The sequence below is a fragment of the Eleutherodactylus coqui genome, chromosome 3, assembly GCF_035609145.1.
Source record: "Eleutherodactylus coqui strain aEleCoq1 chromosome 3, aEleCoq1.hap1, whole genome shotgun sequence".
NCBI classification, from domain to species: Eukaryota; Metazoa; Chordata; class Amphibia; order Anura; family Eleutherodactylidae; genus Eleutherodactylus; species Eleutherodactylus coqui.
The window spans coordinates 56,666,341-56,680,358 of NC_089839.1; the positions used below are offsets into that span (position 1 = coordinate 56,666,341).

General features: G+C 36.2%; 1 protein-coding gene across 2 annotated transcripts in view; it reads right to left on the minus strand.

Moving 5' to 3' along the window:
• MACROD2 (mono-ADP ribosylhydrolase 2) overlaps nt 1-14,018 on the minus strand; it is a 1,963,046-nt gene that overhangs the window by 383,341 nt on the left and 1,565,687 nt on the right. For both annotated transcript variants that reach the window (XM_066595626.1, XM_066595625.1), the window contains exon 8: nt 3,130-3,203. In XM_066595626.1, the coding sequence (XP_066451723.1) occupies nt 3,130-3,203 (74 nt within the window). The remainder of the gene's footprint in view (nt 1-3,129; nt 3,204-14,018) is intronic.

Below are 14,018 nucleotides of genomic sequence, written 5' to 3' on the forward strand. Positions count from 1 at the left end.
TACTGGCTCTGTCGCCTTCCCTCTGATGTTCCAAAGGGGCTTCTGTCAGCCCATTGGTGCCCCAACGACATAACAACTTAGTTCTGGTGCCATATTTATGTTATAAGGGTTGGTTCTGCTACAGTATTTATGTTATAAGCTTGGTGCTGGTGCGTATTTGTGTAAAGAGATTTGTTCTGGTGCTGTATTTGTGTCATGAGGTTAGTTTTAGTGCCATATTTGAGTCATGAGCTTGGTTCTGTGCTGTATTCGCGTCATGAGGTTGGTTCTGGTGCCATATTTGCATCATGAATTTGGTTCTGGTACCCTGCTTGCATCATGAGGTTGGTTCTGGTACCGTATTTGTGTCATGAGGTTGGTTTTGGTGCCATATATATGTTATGAGGTTGGTTATGGTGCTGTATTTATGTGTCTTACAGCAGGTGTTCATACTGCCTGGGGAGGAATAGGTAAGCATAGAATTTTTCTAATGACAGAACCCCTTCAACAGGGCTAAATCCATGTGTGTATTCCTGGCAGAGTAGCCACAGATTTCTGCTGCATTTCTCCAGGCAGATTAGTGCAGGAAATTCCACCATGTGAATATATACTTAGGGTACATTCACGCACATCGGATTAGGTTGTGATTTAGCACCAAAAACTGTCAAAATCTGCATTATTGGTGCAGATTTTGATGCAGATTCAAAGCAGATTTTATCCTTTGAATTTAAGGGATGACTTCTGCTCCAGATCCACATCAAAATCAGCACACAATCTGCTACATATGAACACGTCCCTAGGGGCAATCGTATTGGGACTGTATGCAGATATCCTTGGCCGGACTTGAAACCACGGTGACCAGATGTTAATGTATTTTACAAGCTTTGAATACAAAAAAGTAGAATCTGAATTTTTTTTCCAAAACATTAAAAGTTATGTTAAACTCCGAAAACTTGAAACTACTCAGATGCAAAGTACAATTTTTCTGCTTGACTAGTTATATAATCATGCTTTGCAGTATAATAGTGTAGATGAGAGAAAGAATCTACAATCAATCAACAAGATAAAGAAGAATATTTCAAAGTAATCAGAGTATTCAGTTTCTAGTGCATAAATCTCATCCAGCACATATTTATATCATGTTACAGTGAAAGAGAATAAACATATGCTGGATATGACTCTATGCCTCTATCAAAGCCAGAGAAGTAGAGTATATACTCTGATCAGCCATAACATTAAAACCACTCATAAGCAACGTAAATGACTTAATTATTGGTAATAATGGCACGTGTCAAAGAGAGATCTATTAGTCAGCAGAGCTATTGATAAGTTAGAAGCAGGAGAAATGGGCAACCAGAAGGATCTGAGCAGCTTTGAGGCTGAATTGTGAGGGCTAGACGACTGGAGAAGGGCATTTCCAAAATGGCTAGGGTCCCCTGTTTCGGAGATCAGAGGGAGTTCCAGCACTTGGACTCCTACAAATGCAGCATTTATCACCTATTAATAATAAATAAGTGCTTCAGGCAGAAGTACTCCTTTAATTCTTATACATTATGGACCCATACGTTCACCCTCTCTGCTGATTTCCATAGAACGAGTATGATTCTTTCAGACATTAAAGGGGTTTTCCAGAAATACACTATTGATGATTTATCCCCAGGATAGGTCATCGATAGTTGATCGGTGGGGATCTTCTGCTGAGGATCCCCATCAACCAGCTGGCTGATGTGACAGCAACATTCGGGTGAGCGCTGCTGTCATAGCAAGTACAGGGCCGTAAATTGTATAGTTGTATTGCCACTCAGTCCCATTCACTTGATTGGGATTGCACTATTCTCAGGTTATGTGACTGATGGATGTGATGTCACATGCCTGAGAAGAGGCTGCAGTGCTCTCCAGAGGCTTACCTCTACAATCAGCTGATCAGTGGATATCCCAAGCGTCAGACTCCCACCAATCAAGTGTTAATGACCGAACCTGAGGATGAGTGTAGTACCAGAAAACCCCTTTTAGATACTACAATACCTAGAGGGGTTATCCGAATTAAGGGTTATTTAGTTCAGAAAAAAGGCGGCTGAGGGGGGACATAATAACTATGTATAAATATATCAGAGAACTCTCGCAGGATCAGTTTGCACTCAGGACTGTGACTCTAACAAGGGGGCATCTTCTACGTCTAGAGGAAAGAAAGTTCCAACACCAACATAAAAGGGGGTTCTTTACTGTAAGAGCAGTGAAACTATGGAACTCTGTCTGAGAACATGGTGATGGTGAACTGAATAAAAGTTTAAGAGGGGCCTGGATGCATTTCTTGAGTGTTACGATATTACATGTTATAGTCAGTAATAACTTCAGAAGGGTCGGGGATCCAGCGATTATTCTGATTGCCAGATTAGAGTAGGGAACTAATTTCCGCACCAAAAACAGAGTTAAAATCAGATGCAAATCTGCAGTTCATTTTGGCCTGCCACTCCTTTCACCTTGCAATTAGCAGCTCCACACTGCAGCGCCTGGAGCAGCCCTTATATCCCTAACTTGGCAACCGCTACTAAGAGCCTCGACCGCTAGACAGGTGATGCAGAAGTGGGTGTTGTAGTGAGGGGCTACTGGTTGCGAAGTGAGAGGAGCGACAGGTAAAAAGCAGCTATAGCTCCACAGTTGATTTTGAGCCAAAATCCCCATAAATGGTGCAGATTTTCACTTTGTTTTGGAGGCGGAAATACAGCGTGTTTTGCCACAGAAAACCCACAGCATTTCCACTTCTTGTGAACGTACCCTTAAGGAATAAGTTGGGGCATACAATTTACCAACAAATCTCCCTCCCGATCCTGCAGTTTATAGCTCTCTTTTGACCACTTGAGTGCTACTCTTGACCCAAAGTAACTCCCCATTTCAAAACTGTCAAGGAAGGAGGGCACAGGTTCCCAGGAAGCACAGTTCTAGCTAATTTATTTGGAGCACGGAAAGATTCTGCAAAATTATAGCTCCAATCCACCTGTGCTCATAGTTGACGTCTAGCAAGTAAATTCTGAAACATTCTATATTTATCATCAAGTCTAGTCTAATCCTATCTGTAGATTCCTCTAATTACATTCCTTACAGTAAAACACTTGTACACACGTTCCTACATAATAAAAAGATGTGGCCTACCTCTTCTCTGTTCTTCTTCAACCATTCTTTGGCGGTGGTCAGAGCTATGATCGCTGCTGGCTCATTTGGGAATCCTAAAAGAGACAAAAGCAAAAAACCACTAAGTAGGAAAATAAGAATGTATAGGGATTTTTTTCAGGTTACGTGATCAGAATTGTGAGTGCAATGCATAACAAAGCATGGATAATTCGATTGTTAAACTTGAAATCCATTTTTTCTTGCGGCTTTGGATGTTTGTCCTACTTTAGTCTTTGCTGTAAATACTCCTTGAAGGATATAAAGTTTAATGCATGAAAGCCAATTTTCCCTCATTTACTTATTTAGGTCACCTATGTGAGCTACAAGAAAGGGAGTGGCCGACCCAGCAGCAGATGTTACAGTAGGGAATGTCCATATTTCATGCTGGAAATGGCTTAAACATTTATATCTGCGCTAATTATACTGAAATCATATCCTGTAATTCTTCAAATTGTCGCCAATAACCTTGCAATGATTCTGGTAAGACCTGTATACAATGACCAATGATGGTAATGTCTCCATAATGGTCAAGGAGATGAGGCTTGAGGTGACTGTACAGTCGTTGAAGTGTAGGAACGACAGTTGTTTGAAAGTTTTTACACCGAGCGATGATTGTTCATTAGCCATTTGCTGACATAGCGTTCATAGACGGGATCGGCAGGTAAATTTGTTCACAAGTTGTTCAAATGCAAATGACTGACTTTACACCAGATAACGTTTGATCCACCAGCGACTACTTTTACGGTAAGCTGAAATGGAACGACAAGCGATTTATTGCTTATCACCCTGCCGGTGGCCATGTTGACACTGCATAACTATCATTTGATTTTGCTCTTTCAAGCAATTATTCAGCTGATAGTCATCCAGGGTAAAGCTTCATCAGAACATTCACTTCAATCTGATTAGTTGGTATTGTGTATTGTGACTGGTGTGCATTGAATCATGTATGACTAGCCTTAAGGTGCATTTACACACACAGATGATAGCTCAAAGTTCATCAGAAACTGATAGCTTTGAGCAATCATTTTGCATAGGTATTAATAGGCTAAATCAGCCCTTTAGTACTTTATTGCATGTATTTAGAGAACAGCGGGTGGTCTGTTCTCAAAATACATTGCTATTGTTTTCCAATGGGACAGCAGCTGTTAACAGCTGTTAAAGAACATTATCAGCTCTGCCTGTGGAGAACAAAGCGTGCGGTCCGTCTTATCTCATCGTCCTGAGGGACGAGGATTTCATGAGGACCTGAAGTCAGCGATGAATGAAATCCCACGGTAAGTGCAGGATGGGTGAATATTTACACACAATGATTATCGCTGAAAAGATGGTTTTTGAGCGAATTTTGAGTGATCATCGCTGTGTGTAAAAGGCCCTGTTCAGATAACGTTAACAGGCTCTGGTTTATCTATAGGCTGGGAAAGGCTCCTGCTATATACCTCCGACAATGGCCAGTATCCCACTGTAGAAGAATACAGAGGAATAAGTTACCTATAAGGTCCCAGGTCTCATTGCTGAAAAAGCAAAGCAAAATTAGATGTTTCCTCTTAGCGGATAGCATTATATGTTGTCTATTGTTAATATACTACACTATTCCATGCCTTGTTTCTGGTATACAAACTAATCCCAGCCCATTTGAGGCCAAATTTTAGTCTCTGTTGGATGTCGGGCGCTTTACCCAATGTACATGCTGAGCAGAAATCACTAATGTGATCTAAACATGGTCTTAATGGGGTGTTACAGAGGATAGTATTTCTCACCTATGCATTGGTGTCTGAGTGCTCTATAGTTTCCAAAAATTTTAACAGCATTAAACTGCTCCATGCAAACTGTTCTTCACCCCAACCATGCCAGGGAAGAGATGGGGACTGGATTCCCCTATATTAGTTGGGATCTAACTGCTGAGATCCCCACCAATCTAATATATATCACCTATTTAGCGGATAAGTGTTATCAGCAGAAATACCAAATGCAACCAACTCTCCTCCCAGATCACTGCAAACTTTGAGACCAGAAACTTTAATGATAGCTTAGTTTGCTTAAATATTTACCAAAGGATATTTGCAAAGTATGATTTGACCTAAAGAACTTTTCGGGTACACCCATGCTGGCATAAATCACATGCAACCTGTGAGGCCAATGGCCAACAGATTTTGCCAGTAGTACTAATTTTTTAGTGACAAAAATTTCCGGTCATTGGCCCTGTGGGTGAACAGTGTTCCGGCTGCATGTGGCTTATCCAGTATGGGATCATACACGTATAAATAATTTGAATTAGGATGAATGAACCTGGGGTTTCAGAAAGTTACACACTTAATATTACTTGCCAAGACTAAGTTAGCAATACATAGCCTGCAGTTCTCCTGCCCTATGGAGACTTTGTCAGCTAACCTCATGAGCTGAAAATAGGTTTAAAGGGACTCTATTAGCTACTGTTAGCCTTATAAGTTAAGCTTATGGGCTCAATGTAGGTGACTCGCTGAGTCCAGGGGCGTATGTTTTATGCTTACCTTCCCCGTCATTCCACCCCAATGTCAGCGCTGGTAGTCGCTGCTCAGTGCATTGAGTGGCGTTGGTAAATAGTCCGCCCATTATAAAACTAGATTGGGTAGACCACTTCACAGCGTCACTCAATGCTTTCAGCAGCGACTTTCAGCGCTCACACCAGGGGAATGACGAGGAAGGTAAGTATAAAACATACGCCCCTGGACTCAGCGAGTCACCTGCATTGAGCCCATAAGCTTAACTTATAGGGCTAACAGTAGCTGATAGAGTCCCTTTAAATAGTTTCTAGTCCTTGTATGAAGTAATGAGAAATAACAAGATAAGAGACATCATAAATACTTAATGCTTCTGGGTCACTTTCTAGTCACAAACAAATACTAACATAGTAAAAGCGACACCTGAAGAACAGTAATATGTATAATGCATTAAACAGATAGCAGCAGCGTAAATGAGACGCTATAGCCTAATATCTAATAACAGCTGCCAGGCTGGTATTAAGAGACAAATAAAAGCCTATAGCAATGTTTATTCTGAAGGATTGTTACTGAACAGCTGTCATGCTAACGCAACAAAATCATTTCATAGTGTCAGCAATAGAGGAGCAAGATGATGTTTATGAAGTGAAGTCAGCAGTTCATTTAAACATTCGGAGGACGGAGGTTTGTTTTACAGTATGATAGCATCGTCGGATTGTTTCGTGTCATCACTTTCAACATTCCAAAAAATAAAAATATCCCAACGCGATCCCCTCCAATGCACATTGTCAAAATACTATGTCAGAAATGTCTGACAGCTGGGGACCAAGTCTCCCAACAGGATGGGACACCGCCCTACTTTCATAATAAAGTCAGAAGTAAATGCAATAGGCGACTATTAAACAGATTCATTAAGTCATGAGGATAGTGAACTTATTCCTTGGCTGCCACATTCCCCGGATCTTACGCTTTGCAATATTTTTCTCTGGAGGAGTGTTAAATAAAGACCAAGTCTACATGTCCTTTTTACCACCCACCATGCAAGATCTGCAAGGACACATCACAGAAGCCATTACATCAGTCAGTCGTGATACGCTACAAGGTGTATGGCAGGAACCCGTACTACAGGCTCCATGTGTCCAGTGACAAAGGGACTCACATTTGTTAGAGCACAGAAGAACTGTGCTAAGGTATATCTTACAACTCCATATTTTTAAGTATACTGTATATATATATATATATATATATATTTTATTTTTTTTTGTGTATATACAAGCAGCTCAGAGGAAGAAACACATTACACTATGTGGTAACGAGAAAGTTTCTGTTCTTTATTACATGCACCATAGTCTTACAGACATTTGGAAACAAGATACATGATGCTTCCAACATGCATATTAATCATCTCTGGCCTGTATAAAAATATACATTTGCATGGTTTTAAGAGCTAGCACGCACAGATAATAATATTGTTAGTTGTCTTGGCAACTTGGCTTAAAAGGTGATTTCGTTATGGCTCATTATGGGCCCTGGACTGGAGAAGGGTCCAGCCACTTCTTCATTCCTGCAAGGTTTTGCATGTTAGTTCCCCCTGTGTAGCTTTCACATTGTAACTTCTAAATGACTAACACAAGGCCTATAATCTTTGACGTATGTTTCCGTAATGCTATATAATCTCATATCCATCTATCTCATATCCATCTATCTCAGATCCATCCATCTCAGATCCATCCATCTCAGATCCATCCATCTCAGATCCATCCATCTCAGATCCATCCATCTCAGATCCATCCATCTCAGATCCATCCATCTCAGATCTATCTCATATCTATCTATCTCATATCTATCTATCTCATATCTATCTATCTCATATCTATCTATCTCATATCTATCTATCTCATATCTATCTCATATCTATCTATCTCATCTCATATCTATCTATCTCATATCTATCTCATCTCATATCTATCTCATCTCATATCTATCTCATCTCATATCTATCTCATCTCATATCTATCTCATCTCATATCTATCTATCTCATATCTATCTATCTCATATCTATCTATCTCATATCTATCTATCTCATATCTATCTATCTCATATCTATCTATCTCATATCTATCTATCTCATATCTATCTATCTCATATCTATCTATCTCATATCTATCTATCTCATATCTATCTATCTCATATCTATCTATCTCATATCTATCTATCTCATATCTATCTATCTCATATCTATCTATCTCATATCTATCTATCTCATATCTATCTCATATCTATGTATCTCATATCTATCTATCTCATATCTATCTATCTCATATCTATCTCATATCTATCTATCTATCTATCTATCTATCTATCTATCTATCTCATATCTGTCTATCTATCTCATATCTATGTGTCTGTCTATCTATCTACCTACCTATCTATCTCATACCTATCTATCTCATACCTATCTATCTCATACCTATCTATCTCATACCTATCTATCTCATATCTATCTATCTCATATTTATCTCATATTTATCTATTTCATATCCATCTATCTCATATCCATCTATCTCATATCCATCTATCTCATATCCATCTATCTCATATCCATCTATCTCATATCCATCTATCTCATATCCATCTATCTCATATCCATCTATCTCATATCCATCTATCTCATATCTCATATCTATAGATAGATAGATAGTGAGATAGATGGATATGAGATAGAGAGATAGATAGATATGAGATAGATAGATATGAGATAGATAGATATGTGATATATATGAGATACATAGATATGAAATAGATAGATATGAAATAGATATGAGATAGATGGATATGAGATAGATGGATATGAGATAGATGGATATGAGATAGATGGATATGAGATAGATGGATATGAGATAGATGGATATGAGATAGATAGATAGATATGAGATAGATAGATAGATATGAGATAGATAGATATGAGATAGATAGATATGAGATAGATATGAAATAGATGGATAGATATGAGATAGATCGATATGAGATAGATAGATAGATATGAGATAGATAGATCGATATGAGATAGATAGATAGGAGGTAGATAGATTTGAGATAGATAGATATGAAATAGATAAATATGAGATAAATATGAGATAGATAGATATGAGATAGATAGGTATGAGATAGATAGGTATGAGATAGATAGGTAGGTAGATAGATAGACAGATAGACACATAGATATGAGATAGATAGACAGATATGAGATAGATAGATAGATAGATAGATAGATAGATAGATAGAGAGATAGATATGAGATAGATAGATATGAGATAGATAGATAGAGAGATAGATATGAGATAGATAGATATGAGATAGATAGATATGAGATAGATATGAGATATGAGATAGATATGAGATATGAGATAGATATGAGATATGAGATAGATAGATATGAGATAGATAGATATGAGATAGATATGAGATAGATATGAGATAGATATGAGATAGATATGAGATAGATAGATATGAGATAGATAGATATGAGATAGATAGATATGAGATAGATAAATATGAGATAGATAAATATGAGATAGATAAATATGAGATAGATAAATATGAGATAGATAAATATGAGATAGATGTATATGAGAAAGATGGATATGAGATAGATAGATATGTGATAGATCGATATGAGATAGATCGATATGAGATAGATAGATCGATATGAGATAGATAGATCGATATGAGATAGATAGATCGATATGAGATAGATAGATATGAGGTAGATAGATTTGAGATAGATAGATATGAGAGAGATAGATAGATATGAGATAGATAAATATGAGATAGATATGAGATAGATAGATAGATATGGGGTAGATAGATATGAGATAGATAGGTATGAGATAGACATGTAGATAGATAGATAGATAGATAGGTAGATAGATATGAGAGATAGATAGACAGATAGACACATAGATATGAGATAGATAGATAGATAGATATGAGATAGATAGATCGATATGAGATAGATAGATATGAGATAGATAGATCGATATGAGATAGATAGATATGAGATAGATAGATCGATATGAGATAGATAGATATGAGATAGATAGATAGATATGAGATAGATAGATCGATATGAGATAGATAGATCGATATGAGATAGATCGATATGAGATAGATAGATCGATATGAGATAGATAGATCGATATGAAATAGATAGATCGATATGAGATAGATAGATCGATATGAGATAGATAGATCGATATGAGATAGATCGATATGAGATAGATCGATATGATATAGATCGATATGAGATAGATAGATCGATATGAGATAGATAGATCGATATGAGATAGATAGATCGATATGAGATAGATAGATCGATATGAGATAGATAGATATGAGGTAGATAGATTTGAGACAGATATATAGATATGAGATAGATAGATATGAGATAGATAAATATGAGATAGGTATGAGATAGATAGGTATGAGATAGATAGGTAGATAGATAGATAGGTAGATAGATAGATAGGTAGATAGATAGATAGGTAGATAGACAGATATGAGATAGATAGATAGATATGAGATAGCTATGAGATAAATAGATATGAGATAGATAGATATGAGATAGATAAATATGAGATAGATAAATATGAGATAGATAAATATGAGATAGATAAATATGAGATAGATGTATATGAGAAAGATGGATATGAGATAGATAGATATGTGATAGATCGATATGAGATAGATCGATATGAGATAGATAGATCGATATGAGATAGATAGATCGATATGAGATAGATAGATCGATATGAGATAGATAGATATGAGGTAGATAGATTTGAGATAGATAGATATGAGAGAGATAGATAGATATGAGATAGATAAATATGAGATAGATATGAGATAGATAGATAGATATGGGGTAGATAGATATGAGATAGATAGGTATGAGATAGACATGTAGATAGATAGATAGATAGATAGATAGATAGGTAGATAGATATGAGAGATAGATAGACAGATAGACACATAGATATGAGATAGATAGATAGATAGATATGAGATAGATAGATCGATATGAGATAGATAGATATGAGATAGATAGATATGAGATAGATAGATAGATATGAGATAGATAGATCGATATGAGATAGATAGATCGATATGAGATAGATCGATATGAGATAGATAGATCGATATGAGATAGATAGATCGATATGAAATAGATAGATCGATATGAGATAGATAGATCGATATGAGATAGATAGATCGATATGAGATAGATCGATATGAGATAGATCGATATGATATAGATCGATATGAGATAGATAGATCGATATGAGATAGATAGATCGATATGAGATAGATAGATCGATATGAGATAGATAGATCGATATGAGATAGATAGATATGAGGTAGATAGATTTGAGACAGATATATAGATATGAGATAGATAGATATGAGATAGATAAATATGAGATAGGTATGAGATAGATAGGTATGAGATAGATAGGTATGAGATAGATAGGTAGATAGATAGATAGGTAGATAGATAGATAGGTAGATAGATAGGTAGATAGACAGATATGAGATAGATAGATAGATAGATATGAGATAGCTATGAGATAGATAGATATGAGATAGATATGAGATATGAGATAGATATGAGTTATGAGATAGATATGAGATATGAGATAGATATGAGATATGAGATAGATATGAGATAGATGGATATGAGATAGATGGATATGAGATAGATGGATATGAGATAGATGGATATGAGATAGATGGATATGAGATAGATGGATATGATATAGATGGATATGAGATAGATCGATATGAGATAGATCGATATGAGATAGATCGATATGAGATAGATGGATATGAGATAGATGGGTATGAGATAGATGGATATGAGATAGATCGATATGATATAGATCGATATGAGATAGATCGATATGAGATAGATCGATATGAGATAGATCGATATGAGATAGATCGATATGAGATAGATCGATATGAGATAGATAGATCGATATGAGATAGATCGATATGAGATAGATCGATATGAGATAGATCGATATGAGATAGATCGATATGAGATAGATCGATATGAGATAGATAGATCAATATGAGATAGATAGATCGATATGAGATAGATCAATATGAGATAGATCGATAGGAGATAGATCGATAGGAGATAGATCGATAGGAGATAGATCGATAGGAGATAGATCGATATGAGATAGATCAATCGATATGAGATAGATCGATATGAGATAGATCGATATGAGATAGATCGATATGAGATAGATCGATATGAGATAGATCGATATGAGATAGATCGATATGAGATAGATCGATATGAGATAGATCGATATGAGATAGATCGATATGAGATAGATAGATCAAAATGAGATAGATAGATCAAAATGAGATAGATAGATCGATATGAGATAGATAGATCGATATGAGATAGATAGATATGAGATAGATAGATCGATATGAGATAGATAGATATGAGATAGATAAATATGAGATAGATATGAGATAGATAGGTATGAGATAGATAGGTATGAGATAGATATGTAGATAGATAGATAGGTAGATAGATATGAGATAGATAGATAGACAGATATGAGATAGATAGATATGAGATAGATAGATATGAGATAGATAGATATGAGATAGATGGATATGAGATAGATGGATATGAGATAGATAGATGGATATGAGATAGATAGATGGATATGAGATAGATAGATGGATATGAGATAGATAGATGGATATGAGATAGATAGATGGATATGAGATAGATAGATCGATATGAGATAGATAGATCGATATGAGATAGATAGATCGATATGAGATAGATCGATATGAGATAGATCGATATGAGATAGATCGATATGAGATAGATAGATCGATATGAGATAGATAGATCGATATGAGATAGATAGATCGATATGAGATAGATCGATATGAGATAGATAGATCGATATGAGATAGATCGATATGAGATAGATAGATATGAGATAGATAGATCGATATGAGATAGATATGAGATAGATAGATCGATATGAGATAGATAGATATGAGGTAGATAGATTTGAGAGTATATATAATAATGAGATAGATAGATATGAGATAGATATGAGATAAATAGATATGAGATAGATATGATAGATAGATATGAGATAGATATGATAGATAGATATGAGATAGATAGATAGATAGATAGATATGAGATAGATATGAGATATGAGATAGATATGAGATATGAGATAGATATGAGATAGATGGATATGAGATAGATGGATATGAGATAGGTGGATATGAGATAGGTGGATATGAGATAGGTGGATATGAGATAGGTGGATAGGAGATAGGTGGATAGGAGATAGATCGATTTGAGATAGGTGGATAGGAGATAGATCGATTTGAGATAGATCGATATGAGATAGATCAATATGAGATAGATAGATCGATTTGTGATAGATTCGTCACTGGGACAGGTGGGGTCCTTTAAATAAAATACAATTTCACTGTGAAAATACCCCAGAAATATTAGATTGGATAATCTGTTCTATTATTAAAATATAACTTTTATTATAGGACTTAATTTAAAATACACTAAATCACACCACCAAATGGCCCAGCACACATCAGAAAACTAGACGAACATAAACATACAAACACCCAAAGAACATACAGGACAGGGGATAGGTATATCACCTTATCGTGGTGATCCGCTATACCGATGTTAATTACCTTTCCCTTAATAGATTTACAGGTACGGTTATATTGCTATTTATACAGTGGTAATAACGGTATAAATTTTATTTCAGAAGGCTAAGGATGATAGACAATTAATATTTAATCGACGCGTTTCTACGGCCCTGATGTAATAAGTGGGCCGATTCATCAGGATCAAGACGAATAGCCTCTGTCTTTTGTACTCAAATGCCCCAAATGAAGAATGGTTCGTAGGGCTTATAACACTTATATGTAGTTAGTTCGTGATTATTTCTTTTGTCCTTCTAGAGGTACAGGTGGTCGGCGCCTGCGACCGATAATACCACTGGTTTATACTGTATTTAACATGGTGGTATATTTGCCTGGGCACAGAATTGCCTGAAGTGTTTCTAGTACTTGTGATGGAGTAGTTCAGAGGGTTAAAGAGTGTAACTCAAGTATATGGGGATATCCCCTCTTTTTGCGATCAGAGCCGATGTTGGCACTTGCATCAAATATGTGGATGATGTGGTATTTGATAATTATACACACATCTCCAAAGTGTTTATGCCCAATGGCTAAAGATCACACTGTTTAATATATCAGTGTAAGAGTGCTCTGTTTATAGGCTAGGAGGACTGATAGTCATCAGAGCA